Genomic DNA, 24,488 nt, shown 5'->3' with positions numbered 1-24,488 from the left:
CTTGACAAGGAAGCGTGAATACGATGCACAGACCTCGTGGTGAGATGCTAACATCTGCTGGCTGCTTTGGATATTACTTACATTAAAGTATAAAATGAATCACTCGTGCAAACTAAAGACAACACTGCGTATACAACAGTGTTCAGCATAGTTTTAGTTACACTGGCATTCTTACCACAAATTAAACATACATTAATCTCACAGTTACAAATTACATTCTATACATCGTTTACTTTACATTATTTATGATAAAATAAGAATTGGGGAAAAAAGACCAGAGTATTCAATTTATTCAAGAAAAAAAAAGCATGAATTGCAATGTCTTTAAATTATTAATATGCAATAACATGGATTAATTTGTTGTTGTACTAAAGCCATTTGAATTGCAGGACACTGTGTGATTACAGAATCACAAAGTGATTCTTGGTGGTATTTTCCCCAATACATGTTTTTTTGAGTTTTGTTCTGCCTTAAAGATGATAATATAACATTTTGGGAAAAAAATGCATATCAGCAAAGCAAAACTTGAGGCCAGAATGGCAAATATCTCTACAGCCACAGAGAACTTCCCAGGAGAGCTGACATATGCGGGGATAAATGTGATCCAGACTGCACAGAATATCAGCATGCTGAAGGTGATCAGTTTGGCTTCATTAAAGCTGTCTGGCAGCTTTCTAGCAAGAAAGGCAAGTATAAAGCACATGAGAGCAAGAAGTCCGATGTAACCCAACACAGCCCAGAATCCAACAGCCGAACCCAGGGCACACTCTAAGATTATCTTTTCTTTATAGTATTTCATGTTCCTCTTTGGGAATGGAGGGTTGATTGTCAGCCAAAGAATACAAATAATAACTTGTACGAGTGTAAAAAACAGAACACTGAGTCTCTGCTTTGCAGGCCCAAACCATTTCATCACATTACTACCTGGAAGTGTGGCCCTGAAGGCCATTAACACCACGATAGTTTTCCCCAGAACACAAGAGATGCAGAGGACAAAGGTGATGCCGAATGCTGTGTGTCGCAGCATGCAGGACCACTCAGTGGGCCGGCCTATGAAGGTCAGAGAACTCAGGAAACACAGCTTCAATGAGAACAACAGAAGGAAGCTCAGCTCAGAGTTGTTGGCTTTTACAATAGGAGTCTCTTTATGAGTAAAAAAAATGATTGATGTCAGAAGAGATAGAAATACGCCAACACAGCCAAATCCAGTTAAAAGTGCTCCCATGGTCTCTTTGTAGGAAAGGGATTCAGTCGGTTTTAGAAGACAATAGTCTTTCTTTTCATTTGGCCAAAATTCAGGTGGACAGATCAAACACTCAGGAGAATCTGTAAAAGAAATGTAATTATACAGAAATACAAACCGTAAACCAAAATAAAGTATAATCAAAGAATATGTTTGTTGTCATACTATTTTTGTAATTTATCCTTAATGCAATATAATAATGACTTACTTGTCTGATTACTTATTGTTCCCTCGGGACACTCAAAGCAGTCAAAGCAGCACACAGGCCTTAACTTGTTTATGGACTTACGGGTCCCGACTGGGCATGGTTCTTTGCAGACAGATCTCGGTACCTGATTCGGCAAAGCACAATGTCATTTTTTTTTTGTATGTCAGACATTGCAATGTTTATAAAGTTTTAAAGTGATACATGTCTTCTTTAGTGTTGCATGTGTGTGGACTGACGCCCACAGGGACAGCTGACCTGCATACTCTTTCAGACACATCTCCTGTGCTGGCAACTCAACAGCTGTCCCTATGGAGGCCGGCCTCTCTACATATGAGATACGCTGGGTGAAAACATAGTCTTTCCACTCAGAGACCCTGGGTTACACATGAACCTTTTGTTCACTTTACCTCATGACTATGTCCTCCCCAAACTATTTTGGTGTTGTCTTTTAGTTTGAATCTTTCCCCTTCTGGGTAAGAGGTATCATATTGACCAATTTTCTCAAAATCTCAAAAGAGCCAGTTTCTTTCATCTGCCAGTTAACTAAGTCATACTGGGCAACCGAGCCTCCATTTTTATCAAAGACAACCGTGGCCCCATTCGGAGTTGTGAAGTCCACATAGTTCATGTGTTCCAACACCTGTAGAGAGACAATCAGCACATTTTAGCAAACATACAACTGGCATCCAAAACAGAAATGTTAAAGACATTAGTATTAAAATGGTTACCGAAATGATTATGTAACATTTAATCGCTTTGCATTAATCACAAAACATACAATCACTAAATACTAAATATGTATGCTATGCCTGAATGAATATACCAGAACTTACTAGCTTAGGCTGAACTTCGTTCTTGTTCACACAGGCCTTTCCCGTGGTGGGATTTGAGCCATTTTCACATTGCAATAGTGCATGAAGGGCATATGCCACCGAGTACACAGCTTTGTACACATTATTCGCATTCCTGAAATGTGTCACCTCTGTGTACTCACTGGAGACCATCCTGAGATCCTCTTTGCCAGTGCACATAGTAGTTGTATTTGATGGAGAGAAGCTGCAGTCAAAGAACCTCTTCCAGTAATCTTTAATTATAGTACTATGTGGTTCATCCGAAGGTTTCAGGCTGAGTAAGTATTTACCAAGACCTGGTATGTCTGTCAGAGGGGTGGCAAAGCCCATTGCCCCCTGTAAAATATCCTTTCTCTTGACAGAAGCCAGGTCTACTTGCGAGATCCAAGACTCACTTCCAATCCACTGCTTTCCAGTGATTTGATATTGTTCAATTTTTGACAGGAATGATTTGGTGTAAGACAAGGACATAAACAACAGGACCACCTTTGAAGAGGACTCCCTTAGCATCCTTACAATAGCCTTCAACTTGGTTTGACTTGTCTTAGCGTAAGGTAATGTGTATTCAACACATATGGCCTCTTTCTTTGCCTCCATGTTGAACATAGCTGTACCTTCTGCTGAATACAAAGCCACAGAATGTATAATCCCCACCCAGCGCCAGTCAAAATATTTCATAAGGTGCATCAGACCAAAGATTTGGAAGTGGTCACTTGGCACAGTTCTGAAGAACGTGGGGTACAGTCTTTTGTCACTCAAACAAGAACAGGTTGAAAGATGGCTAACCTTCAAAGACAATAAATAAATAAAAAATCTACATATCTTTCAAAGATGTAATTACAAATAAACATATATTAAATAAACACAATGAAAACTGGTTGCAATTATTTATTCTTACCTGTGGAATAGATAGCGGGCTTAGTATGATGTTCATGGCTTTACTCACTCCAGAGGATGAATGGCCTATGAGAGCTTGGATCTGATCCCTGCAGCCCTTTGCATCTTCTCCATTTACTGCTTCTACAGCTGCTCGTAGGAGGTTTTCACTCCCACAGCCATTGTACAGCTTATAGCCCAGACTCACTCCGGGAAGGATCTTAGTATTTTTGTTAATCTCTTCCACAGTAAAAATCATTGTTCGGGCAAACTTTAATTCCCTGTCATTCCACCTGCAAATACAGTGTTAAGTGTTGGCAACGTACTATTAAACAAGTTATTATAGCTGATAATTTAGCAATAGATCAAACCGGCACATAAACCATGCTATTGTCATACATTGCATACAGTTTTTACATATTTTTACATACTTAGTGCAGTATGAGTGTGGAGATGCCTGGTAGCCATTACTAATCAGTTTGCGTGTACTAGTCATAGAGAAAATCCCTCCTATGTTAAGATCACCTCCTTCTGAAAATTCCATGAACCCTGTCTGCCCGATCACTTTGCATGTTTGGTTTTCTGATCTTGCCCTTGCCAGCAGAGTGAATAAGATACAAGTAATCCAACCCATCACGAGCCACCCTCCCTTTCAGTGAAGAAATTCTGACCTGGGAGCTGCCCTTTATAGCTTTTCTTTCCATATGAGAAACATCAGCAGCCAATGTGAGCACACTTCATTTTCGAAAGATTGTTTTGTTTTTTTAAGTATTACTGCACTTCTGAGAAACTGATCTTACTGATTGAATTGTAAAGGACAGAGGGTCTGATTTACCTTTTTTTTTTTTTTTAATCTGAAAATGGATGTAAGGTGTAAGGAAGGAGAAAAGGAAGTGAAGTATTGAATACGCTGTGATTAAATACTGTGCTGTGCAGTACTTGTTAGACTTCTCAGTCCCTTCCCAGGAACTTTATAAACTTGTTAAGATGGTGTGGACTATGCAGTCTTCACAGCTTCTATGTGGACTAGAAGCCTAACTAACCCTGGACTGACCCTTTAACTAACCCTGGACTGACCCTTTAACTAACCCTTTAACTAACCCTGGACTAACCCTTTAACTAACCCTGGACTAACCCTTTAACTAACCCGGGACTAACCCTTTATTTTGCTAATTATTCATGCTTAGTTTACATCTGAGTTAAAATAACAGATTGAGTTCAATATCAATTTCACTCATGTATAATTATATTATTAAACTAGAACATTTCGCAAGAAATTTTGAAAGTGTGGCTTCTCCTTCCGTAAGACGTCGAAATATATATATACATTACCGGTAGTAAGTTGTGTTATTGAGGGTTTAGAAAAGAGCGCAATGGCAGTTCAGAAAGTTTGATATCATTTGATATTTCATTTAATATCACATAACATGTTGAAGAAGAAGAAAAAAACATTTTTTTTTTGTTAATATGCAGGCGGGCGGGCGAGGCGGCAATTATTATTATTTTATTTTTTTTAAGTCCGAGAGGAAGAGGCTGCAATTTAGTTACAACAATTTACAACAAGTTGTATCTCCTCACTCTAAATTGCATCCCCGTTTCCCGCCCTTGAAGCTGATCACAGTGACATACACACTCGCGCGCACACACGCGACCAAATTAACGCGTGTGCGCGGTCGTTCACGCGCACACACTCGCACGGCCGTTTACGCGTGCACATGCACTCACGCACACACAGACACACACAGTCAGTTAGCTTTGTCTAACACAAAGTTAACGTCATGCGAGCAATCAAATTCACTTCTATGTCTCTCCACTATGTTCACGCGACCGTAATTACACACACGCGCGAACTTAGACACACACATACAATCAGCAATTTCCTGTAACATAAGGTCACTTCCTGCTGACATTAAATTCACTTGTCTCTTCCCCAAGAGCATGCAAATGCTCTGTGTGTGTGTCTAACAATGTATGATATATACGAATGTGTGTGTATGTCTGTCAATGTATGATATACAAGAATGTGAGTGTGTGTGTGTGTGTGTATGTGTGTGTGTATGTCCAACAATGTATGATATATAAGAATGTGTGTGTGTGCAACTGTGGATCCCATCGCGAAAATAATGTAATCATGAGAAGCACAAGACTTCTGAGAATGTTTCCGTCTACTTAAATATGTGTAAGGATTTATAAATGAGAGCGTAATTTCAGCTTAGAAAGTGCTCACGTTTGCGCAATGGAAAAAGATTGTGGTCCGATTTAACATGAGTTTAATGGAGGATGGAGATAGACTTCATGTCACTGTGGGCACAAAGATGAATGTTTTTTTTGCTCTCTTCACGCCGAAACCCCATTCAAGTGAATAGGACAATTTCTCGCCGTTTTTCGCGCTTTTTTCGGGAAAACGTCCGGTCAAATCTCTTAGAAAAGTCATAGCACACGATTCCTGATCAGGCCGCACGTTTTCATGTATTTTGACGCATGTGGTGGCAATGCTGCTAGAGGAGATACTCGCCAAAGTTTTTGTGGGGCTGTGATTATTCTGATGATTAAGCTCGCAGGAGAACATAAAGTGTGCTTGCTGCAGAGCTCTTTTTGCCCTTGCGGCTGAGCCACACTTAATAATCAACTTTATATACAGCTATATCCAAAGCACCAACAGTTTGCTTCTCATGGACCTTTTCATCCACACAATAACACACTAATGGCAGCGCAGCACCATACAAGGACCTGGCCTATAGACCCCTCAGGAGCAATTAGGGCTCAATGTCTTGTTCAAGTACACTTCAATAAATGAATGGGTTCATTCAGATACAAGGCCTTCTTTAAATGCATAACCAACTCAAATTTGATTGATATGCACTGGTTTATAAAAAATCCAAACAAAAAAAATATCTGTTTTTCGCAAATAAACCTTTCAAATGTTGACATGAGGAGCCAGATATCAAATGCCATGAATCAAAGTTATGACACTCTAATTGACCCACAACCAACCCCACATTTTAAATATTTTGTATGAGAATCTTCCAAACGCGTTTCTGATTTCCTATATCTCTTGCTTCGATTGTATTATCTTTTGAAGTCATAAGACCTAATGATTGACATGAAATAGCTCTTGAAAATCTTATTCAAAACCTTTTGTTGCACGAAGACTTTTATCAAAACAAAGTGCCTCACCTAACTTTCAATGTTGTAGAGATAATCTCACTCAGATTCCAATGACCAGCTGATTCAAGCTTTTCCAAATAGACAAATAAAAAAAAGAAAATCTTTAATAAGCTTATAAAGAGCTTTGTACAAGTGTTCATTACAGACAGACATTGTGTGCAATGTTGTTGTAGAGTTGATGAAAATGTAGCCACAGAGGCTTATTACATTTAACTGTCAAGGTATTCAATCGCTGTGCCAAGGTCTTCGATCGAGCGTATGCTATTCTGTTATCTCAAGATTAAACAATTTAAGAAAGTATATATTCACCAAGAGCACCATCACCTTAACTGCTGCTGATGTCAATGGAACTGGTACACTGGTCAAAGTTAGATACAACAGGATATGGTTCATGGTATATTTTTCAAATGACCCTGTTGATATTAATGACAAGTACATATTGTGTTGATCCCCTCGAGTTCTGCAGACAGGACACTAGTTGCACATGTAAGAGGACACTCAAAACATTTAGTTTAGTCAGGATGGACTGTAGTAAACTGGAAAGTAATACGAACACACAGAGCAACGTAACCAGTAGTTCTATCTGCCCTAACACAGCCCAGTATCCGAGTCTACCCTCAACAAGTGTGTCTTCAAAGAAGTTTTTTCTGTTCTTACTTGGAAAAGGAGAACTGGAAGTCAACCAGATAAACAACACAGTGACAGGCAGAGCCCTAAATTGCTGATGTATGGGACACAACAAGTTCATGACAGTATGCGCAGCCCTGCAGGCAATTAACGCATGAACAGTTCTCCCCAGACCACAAGAGAGGAAGAGAACAAAGGAGATCCGGACAGCTGCCGGGTACCACACAGGGGGCTGATGGATGGTAACCGAAGGTGAAAAACAGTACAATGTCATGGTAAACAACATCACCATTGTGGAGTTACTGCCATGAGCAGAACGGACTCTGTTTGGTGATATTTGTATTCTTGTCATGTAGATTCCAAGCAATAACACAGCTGACAGAAAATATATTGCTATCAATCTCCCACTCTTCACTCTGCCTGTAGAGAACAAAAAAAGTTAGATTACAAAAAGTGTTAGATTACTATTTAACATAAGGAAAATGAAACCATGCTTTTCTTGCAATGCATGGTATTGTTATTTTGTTTTTCAATATCACCTGCTCGTGCTTCTTTAAGACAGTGGGATGCAGAAAACGTTGATGGCATCTGATGACGAGATGTAAAAGTTTACTGCACACACATCGCACATCCATGCACAAAAACATCTGCAGGATTCTGACCTCTAGGTTGCATACCTTACAGATGCAGATGCAATCCAATGTTTTCCAGTGGTCTAGTAGAACAATGGTGATGATGTTGGAGCAGTGAGCTCTCTGAAAAACAAATGAAGGACTGATTTCTGTAATTAAAATGTGTGATGTGACTATCAGTCTGAAGGACAATTACAAACAAACAAAAGATTGCTGATATATTTCATAATAAATTGGCGTGAGCTGAAATACAAGTTCTACATACAATCAAGGCAATAATTACTGCAGTGCATTGTTTTAAATTCAAATTCAGGTTTATTTTAACATGCAATTTGATGAAAAGGATTACTGTTAACATAACTATGGCACTCACCTCTATTGTAAGTAGCAGACAGCTGGTCTTCGACCGGAAATGCAGCAAAAACTGCAGAAATTTACATTTGCAGACAGGCCTGTTTTGCTCCACAATTTCCTTCACTCTTTGCAACAGGTGCGTACAGTCATAGCATATCATGTAGTTCAAAGTCACACTAGGCAAGAGGGTACACTCTTTTTTTATCCTGTTCCTTGGGATAATCCTCTCTGAGGCAACACTCATTTCAGGAAATCTACACAAATGAAAAAAAACACAGCAATCAGTTCAGAATCATATTATGGAGCAAAGTATCACATAATCATCACCCTAAACAGTCATACATTGCATTATCCACTAAACGACTCACCATTTGTAATGAGACATAAGCTAAATTGGCAAATGAAACCACCTTTTTTTCAAATCCAAGAGTGCAACATAGTAACCATAATAACTCAACTGTAAGACTGTGTCTTTGTATATAATTAAAATTACTTCTAATTGAAATTGACTCCTAAAAGCCCCTGTAGAGATCGTCTAATTGTATCTCTCAATATGGTGTTTAGGCCCCGATAATGTAGACTGCTTCCCCGCTAAGGAAATTATACAATTACAAGCTAATTGCTGATGAATCTGTGGGAAACAGCACTGGGTTATCTAGGTCCTTGTCAAAAACAAACAGCAAGACACAAGTGGATGAAGTGGAGAGAAAACATCGCAATTTTGCAATAATTTACTCACCTTTCACATGTCAGTTTGTCATGAATAACAGTGTTTTTATATGATGCACAGCCACAGCCTTTAGTCTCTTCATAGCATCCATACTGACTGATCTCAGTACACTGGTCCAGTCTGAGCCGTGTGCCAGATGACACCATCCAAGTGAACAGTGTTAAGAAGACAAATGCAACTGTTGACATCTCAGAGCCTCGCCTTTGGCACAGTCAGGATTCTTGCAAAGATGTGTTTTATAGCTTCCTGTCTGCTACTCAGGTGTAGGAGGCAACTTAGTGGTCCATTCTCAGAGATTCATGCAAATTCCTTCTTTTCTTTTTTTCCATATGTAAGACCTGAAGGATGTCAGGCATGAAGAATACGTCTGACAAGAATACACATGGGCCATGTTCCCTCACGATCAGTCTTACTTTTAACCTGTTTACTGAGATCAACTTAGTTAAAACCTTCTGAGCCCCAGACCCCACAAAAATGGGAGCTCTGGGGCTTCTATACCTCCTTGTTCCTTGTGTTCAACTAGTCCAGGGGTGGCCAACCAGTCAGAGACTAAGAGCCACATTTTTTTACTGTGCTACCGCAAAGAGTCACATCATACACATGGGCACACATGAACATCACCCCATCCCTTCTACACCCCCCGTGAGCCCAAAATGAAAATGTCTCTGTTACTATGACATAAATCCATTTAATTTAGGGTTAAGAAACCCACATTACTCTATTAAAGATCAAACTTAAAACAGATGAAAATAACAAAGACAAAGCTTTTTTGTCACAGTTGAGAAGGACATACCTCTAATAAGAACATGCATGTGGTCTGGGGCAGTGGTTCAACTGGTCTGGCTGCAGGACTCACCATCACCCCGGAATGACAAGCCGCGACCAAAGCATCACAGTATGCCAAACACAGAAATATTCCCTTTCACACTTAATTAAAAACCCAAAAGTGCATCTTAAGGACACAAGGTAATACAACACACATGATAATGTTATAACTTCAGCCTTTTTGAACATAACATAAAAAAAAGGTTGGGAATGGAGCGAACTATCACAAATAGTCCAATGTGTAAACTCACGCAAGTAAAGTGTGTTGTGAACGCAGCATTGAGGAGTGTGTGAATATTGAATATATGAATATTAATTCAATTCAGTTAATTTTATATAGCCCAAAATCACGAATTCAAATTTGCAATCTGTACACATAACATCCAGTCCCGGGGCCTCACATCAGATCAGGAAAAACTCCCCAAATAAAGATAGTAAAAATCCTTTGACAGGGAAAACAGGAAGAACCCTTCAGGAGAGCAACAGAGGAGGATCCCTCTCCCCGGATGGACAGAAGCAATAGATGTCATGTGACCAGAATGAACAACGTAAGATCCGCGGCGGCTTTGCGCGATTAATTTTCAATCAAAGCGCGAGGCTCCTTGGGAGGCGGGGGCCTCGCGGCAGCACCCACTGCTCGCTGAGGACAGAAACTGCAGAACAATACGCGTTCACTTCAGTCTCCAAGTCGGCAACACTGCCCGTCGTGAGGCTGCGTAAGCGTGCGCGCACACATACATAAATCGCCTTCAAAGTAAAAGCAGTGCCGTTTGTTTTGCATTCATGGCGTGCACCTTATTTATTTTTCATTTTTGATTGACCTCACGCGGGCCAGACTGGGAGAGCCCGCAGGCCCTGAGATGCCCAGTTCTGCCTTAGTCTCTGCTCCTCCTGAGTTTCTCATAGCAAAAACAAACTCAGAAGAGAGAAGATGTCTTTCAATGTTTTATTTTCGAGAATCTTTACACTTGTGAGCAAAGTAGTATTTCGAACAGTCCATCTTTATACATTTGAAGTTAATCTGAAGTAACAGTCTGTCTCTGGAACATCGTGATTGATAACAAAAGGTAGCGTACTGTTCTCTGACTGGCTTTTACCTGGAATTATACTAATATTAGAGGAAAGAACCCAGAAACACATCACCACATCAATTAACATGTGTTGATTAACTCCGTGTGCTTTTGTGTCTACTCATATGTCACTGCATCCACAATGTTTACATAGTAAGGTTGAAGTCATGTCAGTGTCACAGCTCATCATTATTGGCTTTCATTATTCCATTATACCCATCAATGTCTATATGTTTTATATGTTAATGTTTGTAATTTTTCCCGCCACACAAGGTGAATCTATGTAACTAAAACTACTTTTGACGAGCCGAAATGAAACTATAGGTCTGTAGTCCACCACAAATCCATGCATCTTGACGACATTAACAGATGATGAAATTGACATCATGCTGACCCCAGCAGTTTTGTGTGAATCATGTCATGTGTTGTGTCTTTTCAGATTTGTGCAGAAAATACACTTAAAAAATAATCACACTTCAACAATGAACCAACAAACTCTCTGGGCTAAGAAGAATGGCAGATTACATTTCCTAGTGTAAGTCAGTCAAAAGATACAGACTTTTAGACTTTTTGGAACCAATCTCGAGAACTGAATTTTAGATGTGATTGAAAACCAAGTATAATATGAAATGTTGATGTGAAATCTTCCATTTTTAAATAGATTTTTCAGATGGTTATTTTTTTTAAAAAAAGTCAATAAATGTATAATTTACATTGAATGAATAAGGAGGGTAACTGTTTATAATCGTATCATAATCCATGTAATAGCAAACACAAGTAGTGAAAGACAGGAATCACAACAGTATAAATCTAACATTGAATATCTTTTGTTTTGCCCATTATGTGCCTTTTGGTATTTTGTTCTGGTGTCAGTAAAATAACATAACATTTGGGGATAAAAATGCATAAAAGAAGTCCGTAACTGGAGGCAATAATAGCAAATATCTCCACAGCCACAGTAAACTTTCCTGGAGAGCTGATATATGCTGGGATAAATGCAATCCAGACCGACCAGAATATCAACATGCTAAAGGTGATGAATTTAGCTTCATTGAAATTATCAGGCAACTTTCTGGCCAAAAAAGCAAGTACAAAACATAACACAGCTAGGAGACCTATATATCCTAATACAGCCCAAAACCAAAAAGGTGATCCCAGTGCACACTCAAGAATAATCTTCTCTTTATAGTGGTTCATATTTTTGAAGGGAAAAGGAGGGTTGATTGTCAGCCAAAGAGTGCAAATTACAACCTGTATGAGAGTGAAACACAGAACACTGAGTCTCTGCTGCACAGTCCCAAACCATTTCATCACATTACTACCTGGAAGTGTGGCTCTGAAGGCCATTAACACAACGATAGTTTTCCCCAGAACACAAGAGATACAGAGGACAAAGGTGATGCCGAATGCTGTGTGTCGCAGCATGCAGGACCACTCAGTGGGCCGGCCTATGAAGGTCAGAGAACACAGGAAACACAGAGTCAAGGAGAAGAGCAACAGGAAGCTTAGCTCAGAGTTGTTGGCCCTGACAATAGGAGTTTCCCGGAAGTGAAAGAAAACCGAAGCTATCACAGTTGTCATAGTCACCCCCATCAAACACAAGGATGTTAATATGATCCCCATGATCTCTGCATAAGTCAAAAATTCAATTTCCTTCAAGATGCACGTGTCTCCTCTGGTATTTGGCCAATAATCAATGGGACATTTGAAGCACTCAATGGAGTCTGTTTTTGAAAGAGAGAAAAACATTGATTAGGTCATATGCTAATCATGGAAAGGCACAATAACATTCCAGATACAGTTTTCATATGTAAACAATCGTTTAAAAAAAATCCAACCTGTAGTATTGCTGATTTCTCCTTCTGCACACGGTATACAGTCATAACAGCACATGTGTTTTCTTTTCTGAAGGACTTTGTGTTTTCCCGGGGGGCAGCTCTCACTGCACACTGACACAGGCACCTGGTGCATGAAAATGTGGAGGAGTTGTATGTGACCCATAGTGTGTTCACTGTTTTACTTGATTGGTGTTCACATGCCATTTGAATTTCATTCAGAAATATTACATTAGGTTATACAAACAGTTTTTCTGTACTATAGAAGCGGGTTATGAAATATTGTGCAGTATGGCATTGTGACTAACAACCCAGATATAACCCAACAAAGCAATATGAGTATGTACCGTATGACTTCCTCCTCCCCAAACTATCTTCATGCCATTCATTATAAATTGACGCTCACTGGGCAGAGTGGAATCAAAAATCCCAACTGTAGCGACATGCATTGTCCTTGAGGTCACATGTTGTAAATTTACGAGTTCATATCTTGCAGGTGAATCTCCATTCTGGTCAAAAGTCACTCTTTCCCCTTGATTTGTTGTGAAGTTGATATTCTGCAAATAATGCAGCACCTGTAAAGAGGAGGAGGGACTTAATTAAACACAGCAAGCTCATTTTCTTTTGGAAAAAAAAAACGTCAATGTTTTCTGCCTCACCTGCCATGGTTGAATGTGTCCAGTATCAGCACAGCGCCCGTTGTAGAAGGGGCCCCGCCCCTCTTCACATGTGACCAGGCTGTGGAGAGCATGAGCCACTGCGTAAACTGACTTGTATACATTATTAGTAAACCTCAGCTCAGAGACATCTGTAAAATACGATTCAACTGTCTGCAGGCTCTCAAAGCCGCTGCATGGCTTTCTTTGTGTGTTTGCAGTGTCATTCAGAATGCAGTCAAACACGTCTTCCCAGAAATCTCTGACAAACTGACTGTCAGGGAACAGTGAAGGTTGGAGCTGCCTCAGGTGCTCCTCCAGCCCCGGGATCTTAGCTTTGCTGACAGTGAAGCCTAGTGAGCCCACCAGGAGGCTCTGTCCCTCACTGTCGGTCAGAGAGTCATCTGTGATCCAGGCGTCACTGCCAACCCACTGCAGTCCTGTAATGTTCTGTCTGAACAACTCAGTCACCAGCACCTTGACCTCTCTGTGGGACATGAAGGCCACAATGACCTTAGAGGTAGAGTACTTCACAGATTCAACTACTTTTGCTAACTCATGAAGAGGACCCGTTTGCTCAAATGCCTGATAATACTCTATGCACACCCCTTCTTCTTGTGCAGCTTTAATAAATGTGGTGATCCCATTGATGCCATATTCATTTTTGTTACTAATTGCCCCCACCCAGGTCCAACTGAAATGCTTGACCAGCTTTGCCAGGGCTCTGCTCTGGTGGAGATCACTGGGAATAGTTCGGAAGAAGGATGGAAACTCCTCTCTGTTGCTGAGACATGCACAGGTTGCAAAGTGGCTGAGCTGTGCAAAGAAATGTAGATAGAACAAAAATGTTTGCATTACATGTTAATCATCAAGAAAAATAAGAAATACGCTCTTTGAAATCCCAAATTAGACATCTCCAAGATAATCTCAACTCAATTGAAGTGATTTAGAAACATAATCTTAAAGGAATCTTTAATGTACACACTGAATAAAAGTAAAATATTTACCACTGGTATCTGGAACCTTCCTATAATCTGAGCAAATCCCACAGTGGGTGCAGAGCCAGAGTGGCCAAGTATAGCCTGTGCAGTGTCAGCCTTTGTACAGTTTCTCTCATCTATGAGCTCCCTCCGCCCGTTGGCTAAAACTAGAGCAGACCTCATAATGTTTATCATTCCACAGGAATTGTATATATTGTAGCCCATTGTGTGGTTAGGAAGAATAGCAGGATTTTGATTTATTTCCTCAATTGCAAAGATCATGGTCTGGGCAAATTTGAATTCTCTTACATTGATGCTGGAAAAAAAAAGACATTTCTTATAAATCATTTGATTTGCTCCAAAACGTATTGAACAATAAAGCAAATAATTGAACAACATCAAAACACAGATACTTACTCCAGGCACGTTGCAGGATCGGGTACAGTTTGAAAGGTGGGCACGTTGCCTCTGTATCCAGTACGAAAGGTGAAAATCCCACCTGTGACAAAGTCTCCTGCTTTTGTCAGCTCAGGTGGTTGTGCCTCCATCTGCCGCTTGCACACAGGTGTTCCCCTCCTGAAAAGAAGAACCAGGAGGACCAGCTTTAGTCGTGACATACCTTCGCTCCACTGACCGGCCATATTTACTCTGCCCCTGTGTCACTCTTTATACCATGTCTACTGTAGGCCTTCGTGTATGTCCATGCTCACATCCATGGACCTGATGCACCTGGGTGCAGAGACAAACGAGCTAGATGCCCCATGGGACCGAAGAAAAAAGGTTTTTGGTGTCCAGCTATTGAACATTATGCAGTAGGCAACATTTTGTAACACTAATACTTTAATCTATTTAGCTGAAATCAAAATCTTCTATCCCATCTATTTATTTGTCTGTGACAGAAAGTGATGTCCTGACCCTGCCTCAAAGACAAACTGGAACAAGGTATAGGTTCAGGTTCTTTTATGTTATGATTTGTCAACATTACAATTTGTTCATGTAATTCTGAAATGAGTTTAATGAAAACATAAATGATGCATGTTCTGATTCCCATAATTGTCTTTAAGTTTTATTTGGCATTTTGATGCCAACTCATATCCATATACCAATGTTGACAACACTTGTCAACAATAATGCATTATAAACATTCATATACATTCTATATATATATATATATATATATAAATAAATAAATAATGCATTATGACATTGTGGGTATGCACTCTATGAGTGTTTCATAATTGACACAGTATATCTTATTAAACAGTTTGTATAGGTCCCATTTATGGAAACACAAAAAACTAGTGGGGATGCTGTCTGACTTTAAAACGTCAGTTATATATTTACGGACTTGTTAATTGATCAAGTCTTCAACACACACCACAAACAATGAAATTAAGCAACCCCAAAAATGTGAAACCATGTTCATTGCTCTGTGGCCAAACATAGATATTTGCTCCATAGAAGTGATGCAGGCAGCTGATCAACTAGGCAGCTGGAAAGCTGAAATAATGTAAAATCGTTTTTTTGTGATTATATTTCACCACCACAAATGTGCTGCAGGATTGCACTGTTTATATAGGTCAACTTGACAAAAAGTAGTGTAAAGCTCAATGGTGTTGGGGTGAAGGTAAAAGGGAATAACCCGTATACTTATTTGCAACTAAATCGTATTCATGGCAATGGGAGTACATTTGAATATGAAAAGCATTTCAGTGGTTGAGCGTTCTTTATGTGGTGTCATGTAGGCCTTGTAATGGTAAAATATAGTGTTGTAATATTGTGAGTTTAACAGAGCCTGAATTGAACTTTAAATGACCCTCAGAGATGAGGCACCAAATGGCCGAGGCAGGACATGGAAAAGTACTGGGGTTAGAGGCTTGGTGATCTGTCTTCACTTGTATATTGGGGGGTCGTAAACGGATGGGGGTTTGACTTCTCTGGCTGTGACTAGGTAGCGTTATCTGTGTTCAAAGACTAATGGATGAACAGGTTTTGCACAGACCAGGACTCTGTGTTTTATGGTACTTAGGAGGTGGGACCCTGATTGTGTGGGGTGTTGAATGTTGCTTCTTCGAATTCTGTGTCACAGGCTGCGCCGAGTAGCAGTGACAGACTTTTCCTTCCTGCAGGAATAAACGGACTTAAGACAACTTTGATTCAGAGACTTCATTCCTTTTTAACAGATCATAAGGAAAATCTTCCATTACAGCCTCTACCTGCACAATTAGAATATACAGGGCATACAGTATGCATGCATTGGGGCATTTACCTGTCTTTCCTAAAATGTCAGAAAGATACGTTATAATTTTGCATAATTATTTTAAGTTGAGCGCTTATGGACAGCAGTTCGATGTTGACACTATTGAGGGACTTTGGAGAGGACAGTTAGGGCCTTCAGGGCTCTCTAACTAAAGAGCAAGCAATCCAAAACATAATCAATAGTGACATTATAGGTTTATTATATAGTGCCAAACGGTTTAGAATCCAACTTATATATTAGTTTGCTCTTTAGGCAAACACTGGCACGGTACAGCAGACCTGATCTCAGAGCTAAACAGGGGGGGGATTAACAAGGAAGGAAAAGAAAGATCAAAACAAACCCGTAATTGATTTTGATTGTAACATTTACTTGTTGTGACAAGGATGTTAATTAAAATGTACCCTGTTTTTCTGCTTGAAGCAATAAGCCACCTGTTGTTCATGTTGTCAACTAAAAGGATGAAGCAATCTGCAATGTTTAATCACTAGTGTCGGTGTGTTGGAGCGTTCCCACTGGAGTCGAGCCACTGGGTAATGAAGTCATGCTTACAACAGATGGGGACTTAATTATCTTCAATTGTTTTCTTCAGTCTTGTTTTTGTCTATGTACAGGTGTGACCTGTATATCTGCTGTATTGCATCATTGTATATTTTAACTTGAGAGACTTATTTTAATTAATTAATTAATTAATTAATCCTCCTTCAGATTCACTTTATCCACTATTGTTGCATTTTAACTTTTATTGATTTGCTTTCCATATTTGTTTCAGAAAACTTTAGCAAAGATGAAAAAAAGCTGAGAGGAAGGACAATTATTGATGTTGAGCATGGAGAGGTGCAACTTGGATTTAGACTGATAAACAGAGATTATGTGAAAAAAGGCCACCATACCACTGTCAGTAATATTGACAATTTGTGTTACCATATTTCCAGTATGACAGAATAGATGATAACTCATTTAATGTGTATATGGGCATGTGAGTACTTTACAAAATGCGAACCTATCCTTTAATCTGATTATGTGCAATTACAAAAGGGAGAAATATAAATTATTAAAGGAAAAATAAGAAATTCTTTGAATTGCAGCCAAAATACTTTTAACTGCAGCATACGTATAGTATATGCACTTATACTACTATATATTAAAAAGTGGTGAGCATACAGTTCACATATCATGTATTTTAAGCCATGGCACACTAAATTAATAATACTTGTCCACATGTCAATTGTGAATATCATGAATTATGAATATAACCTCTTGACATATGCATTACATTTACATACCATTTCAATATCAAACATAATCTTCAGTCAGCCCGGGTCCGATTGCGTCCTTACCACGGTGGTGACGCGTCAACAGCGCGGGACACACGTTTCATTATGGGATGCGGGCAGAAAGAATGCCAGCCAGGTGATGTGAGGCGATGCATGTCAGTGGCACACAGAGTGGTGAGTATGCTTCTTAGTTTGCTGGCACGTACACATTATTGATTATGAGTATCTAGCTATCACCTGGATTGGTCTTCTTACAACTGAGGGGGCGGGTTGGCACATGCCTGTCTCAGGACCTCTAGTTCGAGACTAGCTGGCTAGCTAGCTACTCATAATCAATAATGTGTACGTGCCAGCAAACTAAGAAAAATACTCACCACTCGTGCCAATGACTGGCATCGCATCACATGGCGTAAACGTGTCCCACTATGAGTACATTGTTTGCGTTTTGTAATAAATATGAATGTTCTTTATCACTTTATGTTATGTCTATTTATCTTTTCTGTTGAGAAGATAACTGAGGCACTGCTGGTCTTTCAATGTAATTTATAAATGTTTTGTAAGGCATAGATAGTTTTCACTTTAGATGAGGTCACATAAAATACTTAACTAACGACTAGTAACTACCTGAATTAATCATGAACTGCAATATTAAAAGACCTTTATGAAGCACATGTTAACGTAGTCCCTAACCATTAGTGTATATCTAAATCATTATATGTATGCAATAAATGCAAGAATAATAATGATAATTTACTAACACTTTATAAATGATTATCATTAGTCATCTATAAGTCCTTAATAATTGGTTTGTAATATATATTACTTAATTTACAAATGGGGAATCCATTATTTATAAAGTATGAGAACCCAATCATGAAACGCATAATAGTCAAGCTTATTAATCAAGAATACAATATTTATAACTGTGTTGAATGAGTGAGTAATACTATTGGAACAATGCTTTATAAATGATTTCGTAGGTGTTTACTCATAAACCTTTTTTGCCCAAGCCAATTTAAACGCATCATTCGCGCCGCCTGGCGGAAAAAACGTTTTTCCGCAACCTATCACGTCTTTGCATCGACTTTGCATGTAATCTGGTCGCGTATCAAATTTGCGCCGCGTTTGGTGTGAACGCAGCATAAGGAGTCTAAACAAGGCCTGATGTATCTTATTTCAGCCAGAAGTAAGTCCATTTAAATTGTATTTGCAGGACATAAATGGCAATGTTGTGCGTATCTTGGAGAAGGTTGGCATTATTGGTGGATTCATTAGGCTCCAAGGATTCCAAAACTGTATGGTAAACATGTGTATCTTCATGCTATCAATATGAAATGGCATATTTTCAAAACTCTGGGTGCTTTCCCAAGTCACTCTTGAGTCCCTTTGACCCTTATGGTTTATGTTCATATTTATTATGGAATAGTGTCATAAACATAAAACATGGACTTATATTGACTTGTAAGGCCAGGATGTGCCTTTGTTTTTTTTTTGCACACACCAGAGGCCCTATTTGGACTGGTTGGGCGATCGACAAAATTACAATAAATTACACACAAATGCTCAATAAAAATGCATTGTTTTAAAATATTAGAAATCAGTATAATAAAATGTCCAATATATTTTATTACATTACAGACACATAATTTATTGTCACTCTTATTGGCATTTCATTTTATATCATGTCCACACCATACACAGAACATATAGTAAGGAACTGTTCAAGATTAGAACTGAATTATCATCTGCATACATATGGTTCTGAAGAGTATTAATGTTGCGTGGTGGTTAAGGAGAGGACCCAAATGCCAGAGCAACGGGTGAAAAAAGTAAATTTATTTAAACAAAAACGAGGAAAGGCTTCCAAAAGACTCATATATATATATATATATATATATATATATATATATATATATAGTGACAATCTTACTCACGGGGAAGGAACACGGAAGAACCAGACAGCCAAAAACGCAGTGCAATCCCACACTGAGGCAGGAGACAAACCGGGTTTAAATACACTGGGGAGGGCAGGTGATTGGACACACAAGGGAACAATCAACAGGCAATCACAGGGGCAGGAAGTGCAGGAAACACAGCGGACACACAAGACAAGGACTACAAAATAAAACAGGAAACAGACAAACTCACATCATGACAATTAACAATCGTGCAGCCGGTATTAGAGGCTTTCAATTCCGTGGTTAGATCATGCAAGCCTTGTCTGTCACCATTGCCACCATATATTTTAAGTGATTTGGGAAATGGTTAATAACTTATGTCATGGTTAGACGTCTTTCCCATTATGTGTTTCTTAGTGTTCTGCTCAGGCCTGAACAAGATTATGTAACATTTTGGCAGAAAAATGCAAAACAGCATTCCATAACTTGAAGCCAGAATAGCAAATATCTCTACAGCAACAGTGAACTTCCCAGGAGAGCTGACATATGATGGGATAAAGGTGATCCAGACTGCACAGAATATCAACATGCTGAAGGTGATCAGTTTGGCTTCATTGAAGTTATCAGGCAGTTTTCGTGCCAAAAAAGCAAGTGCAAAACATAACATAGCTAGAAGTCCTATATATCCTAACACCACCCAGAACCCAACAGCTGAGCCAAAATTACACTCTATGATGATTCTGTCCTTATGGAGCAACATATTGTTGAATGGAAATGGAGGGTTGATTGTAAGCCATAATGTGCAAATTACAACCTGTATGCAAGTGAAACACAGAACACTGAGTCTCTGCTGTGCAGGCCCAAACCATTTTATCACATTACTACCTGGAAGTGTAGCCCTGAAGGCCATTAACACCACGATAGTTTTCCCCAGAACACAAGAGATACAGAGGACAAAGGTGATGCCGAATGCCGTGTGTCGCAGCATGCAGGACCACTCAGTGGGCCGGCCTATGAAGGTCAGAGAACACAGGAAACACAGAGCCAAGGAGAAGAGCAACAGGAAGCTCAGCTCAGAGTTGTTAGCTCGTACTACAGGAGTTTCTTTGTGGCTGTAGAAGACTAGCATTGTTATCATAGATAGACAAACTCCCAGCAGAGCAAATGAGGCAAGCAAAATTCCAAGGATTTCATCATATGCCAAAAATTCTAATGCTTTGTTGACACAAGTATCTCTCTTCTTGTTGGACCAGCACTCTGATGGGCATTTCTTACAGAGTATTGAGTCTGCAAGATATAAAATAAAGATGGTTTCAGAGGTCAACACTGCATTTCAGGATTTTCATTTTTTTCTCTTTACGTGTAATATATTTTATTGCATCTGAAAGAGTAAATGAAATTGTTTCTTTACCTGTTGAATTACTGATTTCACCTGCTGGACAGGGTATGCAATTATAACAGCAGATTGGCTTGCCTTTCTGGAGGACCTTATGAGTTCCTGGGAGACAGCTCTCACTGCAGACTGAGACAGGGACCTCCTACACACATAAACACAATTCATAAACATAATCTGTGAAATAAACACAACATATAAATCTCAACATCTATATCAAGGTTTTTACAATTGTCAGTGAACACTTAAGATGTCCAAACCTCAGTTTCTAATTTACCTTGGTCAGCCGATTTCCCCAGATAACTGGGATGCTATTCAAGATAAACTGATTAATCTCTGGAAGAGATGCATCATAAATGCCAACTGTTACTCCTTTCATGGTTCCTTTGTTTGTCATTTGTAAGTTTACAAGTTCATATCTTGCCGGTGAATCTCCATTGCTGTCAAAATAAACTCTTTCTCCTTCCTCAGTGGTGAAATTCACAGTTTTGAGATAATGCAAGACCTAATAAATACATAATGGAGAGATTAAACTACAAATTCCTGCTGTTATCATTCTTTCACACTTAACTGGTGGTTCCTCACCTGCCATGGTTGAATGTGTTTGGTATCAGCACAGATCCCATTTGAAAAAGGCCCTTTACCCTCCTTACATTTAATCAGGTTATCAAGAGCATGAGACACTGCGTAAACTGACTTGTATACATTATTGGTGAATCTCAGCTCAGACCCATCAGTGAACTTTGATTCAACTGTCTGCAGGCTCTCAAAGCCGCTGCATGGCTTTCTTTGTGTGTTTGCAGTGTCATTCAGGGCGCAGTCAAACACGTCTTCCCAGAAATCTCTGACAAACTGACTGTCAGGAAACTGTGAAGGGTGGAGCTGCCTCAGGTGCTCCTCCAGCCCCGGGATCTTAGCTTTGCTGACAGTGAAGCCTAGTGAGCCCACCAGGATACTGTGTCCCTCACTGTCGGTCAGAGAGTCATCTGTCACCCAGGCGTCACTGCCAACCCACTGCATTCCTGTAATGTTCTGTCTGAACAACTCTTTTGCCAGCACCTTAATTTCTCTGTGAGACATAAAAGCCAAAACCACTTTGGAAGTGGCATGCTTGATGATCTCTATTATTCTCTGCAGGCTTTCAGGAGGATGTGACGATGAAAATACTTCAGAATACTCAATGCACACTCCATGTTCTTGTGCAGCTTGGATAAATGCAGCAATGCCATTAAGGCCATATTCATTGTCCACAGCTAGAGCCCCAATCCAGGTCCAACCAAAGTGCTTGACCAGCTTTGCCAGTGCTCTGCTCTGGTAATAGTCACTGGGAATAGTTCTGAAAAAAGTGGGGTACTCTTTCCTGTTGCTCAGACAGGCACAGGTGGCAAAATGACTGATCTGCAGTTAATGATACAAACATGTTACTGGTAGAGCAAATATTTAAGATTCTTGCATAATGACTATACAGTAGCTTCATAATATAGATATTTCTAACCACACACTTAACTAAAAGTAAAAAATAGTTTGCATTAACTGCAATGATCATTCCTCTATGACTTACCACAGGTATATGGAACCTTCCAACAACTTGTGCAAATGCAATAGTTGGCCTCGATCCTGAATGTCCCAAGATAGCATGCACTGTCTCAGTTGTATTGCAGTTGTCGTCACTGACTTCTCCCTTTAGTCCGCTCACCAGGGTGAGTGCAGCTCTCAGAATGTCCACAGTTCCACAGTTATCATATATATTGTAGCCCAGTTTAACATTCGGGAGCAAATCAGTGTTCTTGTTGATCTCATTTATAGCAAATATGACTGCTTGAGCAAATTTAAATTCTCTAAAATTGAAGCTGGGTTGATGAAAGATAGAATTCAATTATATATATATATATATATTTGTCTCAAATGCAATACAAATTACAGATACACAATTTAAAATAGACCTAACAATACATACGTGTTGCATTTTCGTACTTCTGGAAATGTCTGAAATGTGTTAATGACATAATCCTGCGTTGTGCGAAAAGAAAATATGCCTCCGATTACAAGGTCGCCATCTTGGGTCAGTTCAGGTGGTTGTGCTGAGCCTTGCAGTCGGCACACAGAGTCTCCTTTTCCCATCTTTCCCATCAGCACAGCCAAGAGGAGCAACCTCAACAATGGCATAGCTCTGCTCTGCTCTTCAGGCCAGGCCAATCTGCTCTATTGCTTATGACAGGCATTTATACACCTTCAACAACAAGAGGGAAGCTGTCATGGTTGAACTCATGCCTCAGGAGATCACAGGAAACCAAACAAGTTAAGCCAAATATGTTTTGTCTTTGAAAATGTGGATTTTATTCCACGCTTTTATGAACTGTATTAAATGTTGTTTATATACATATTTATTTATATATTGGTAAATATGAAAATCTTGTAGATTAGCCCCTGAGATATAGCAGTCCGGAAACCAATATGGTTTAACCCATTCCCACCGCACTACAAGAAAATATCCAAAAGACACAATCACCCTACCCTACTCGAAGCACCCTACTGCCAAATAGAGAAATCTCAAATCAGGAACCCTTTAAGACGGAATTGTGAACGGCACACAACTAAGATTAATAGATGAGCCGCAAATTTGTTTCTCCCTCGCTGGAGTGGCCACAACAAAAGGGAGATACACAATGTGAACATTTAAACAGATACATTTTATTGCACAAAACAAACCAAATGTCATCAGATGAACCAAATTTAACTTAATTGAAGATGCGCTGAATAATTAGAATATGAGGTGTAACTACGTGTGAGGGTTTGACGGAACGTGAAAGAAAAATAAACTGAGAAAGTAAACATAACTAAACTTGATCAGAGCAGGTGCCTGAAGGGAGAAGGAGAGCGAGAGAGTGAAAAAGTTGCAGCCGGGATTTAGGTAATGTTGAAAAGGCTGCTGGGGAAAGGGACATGTTGAACAACCTTGCTTGGCCTGGTGCCACTACAACCCGGTCCTGGGTAAGTGTAAGGAAATGGATGGACTGTTAACATCAAGAAAAATAGTTGCAGTAGGTAAACCAAAACAGAGCAACACGGATATGCTAGACTGGTGAAAGATAGACACAATATTATATATTTTTGTTGAAGTCTCAAATATGCAACCCTGTCTCCTAAAAATTACGTTCCCCCAGAACTAATACGCATTCCCAATTACGTTTGATAAGAAACGTATCTCCTCCCTGATTATGTTTGTGTTTGACGTATTACACATACGTTGATTAAACACGTATGTTGATTATACACGTATTTTTGTTTTATTGTTTTTATGTTTGTGTTTGACGTATTACAAATACGTTTATAATCGTGTGTTTGTGTTATTGTTTTCTTGCTTTATTTAAGCATATTTTAATTTTTAAACTCTGCGGAGAAAAAAGAAAAGAGGGGCGGGGTGAGGCCAGTGACAGCCAGCCGGTGAGAGCCGGCCGGCCCGGGCCGGGCGCCGGCCGCACCGGGAGGCGAAGACCGTTTGCCCGCCGTTGTTGATCATCAGCAGACACTCGGATCTCTGTGGTCACATCAAGTGCAGAATCTGACGTGAAAAATATTCAAACGGGCGGAAGGAGTCACGGGACCCA

General features: G+C 39.6%; 3 protein-coding genes across 3 annotated transcripts; all 3 read right to left on the bottom strand.

The window, feature by feature from the left end:
• Window positions 1–409: 409 nt before the first annotated feature.
• LOC306742090 (extracellular calcium-sensing receptor-like) lies at window positions 410–3,812 on the bottom strand (the record flags this gene model as incomplete). The annotated part of the gene is given in 7 exon segments (XM_079224430.1): window positions 410–1,326; window positions 1,452–1,575; window positions 1,859–1,951; window positions 1,954–2,091; window positions 2,285–3,088; window positions 3,201–3,471; window positions 3,610–3,812. Coding segments are annotated over 7 exon segments (2,550 nt in total).
• A 7,582-nt stretch (window positions 3,813–11,394) lies between these two features.
• Window positions 11,395–14,582, bottom strand: LOC306742089 (extracellular calcium-sensing receptor-like; the record flags this gene model as incomplete). The annotated part of the gene is made up of 6 exons (XM_079224429.1): window positions 14,473–14,582; window positions 14,083–14,371; window positions 13,079–13,891; window positions 12,767–12,994; window positions 12,423–12,546; window positions 11,395–12,308 (listed from the first exon to the last, which is right to left on the bottom strand). Exons 2-6 carry the CDS (start codon window positions 14,335–14,337, stop codon window positions 11,395–11,397), a joined length of 2,334 nt encoding a protein of 777 aa, XP_079080555.1. The 5' UTR covers window positions 14,338–14,371; window positions 14,473–14,582.
• A 5,272-nt stretch (window positions 14,583–19,854) lies between these two features.
• On the bottom strand, window positions 19,855–23,001 carry LOC306742087 (extracellular calcium-sensing receptor-like; the record flags this gene model as incomplete). The annotated part of the gene is made up of 6 exons (XM_079224427.1): window positions 19,855–20,774; window positions 20,899–21,025; window positions 21,158–21,385; window positions 21,466–22,278; window positions 22,442–22,730; window positions 22,838–23,001. The coding sequence occupies 6 exons, from the start codon at window positions 22,999–23,001 to the stop codon at window positions 19,855–19,857; spliced, it is 2,541 nt and encodes an 846-aa protein (XP_079080553.1).
• Between the last annotated feature and the right edge of the window lie 1,487 nt (window positions 23,002–24,488).

This window comes from Taurulus bubalis, assembly GCF_910589615.1.
Source record: "Taurulus bubalis genome assembly, chromosome: 10".
Lineage (NCBI taxonomy): Eukaryota > Metazoa > Chordata > Actinopteri > Perciformes > Cottidae > Taurulus > Taurulus bubalis.
This window is presented reverse-complemented; position numbering and strand designations above follow the sequence as displayed.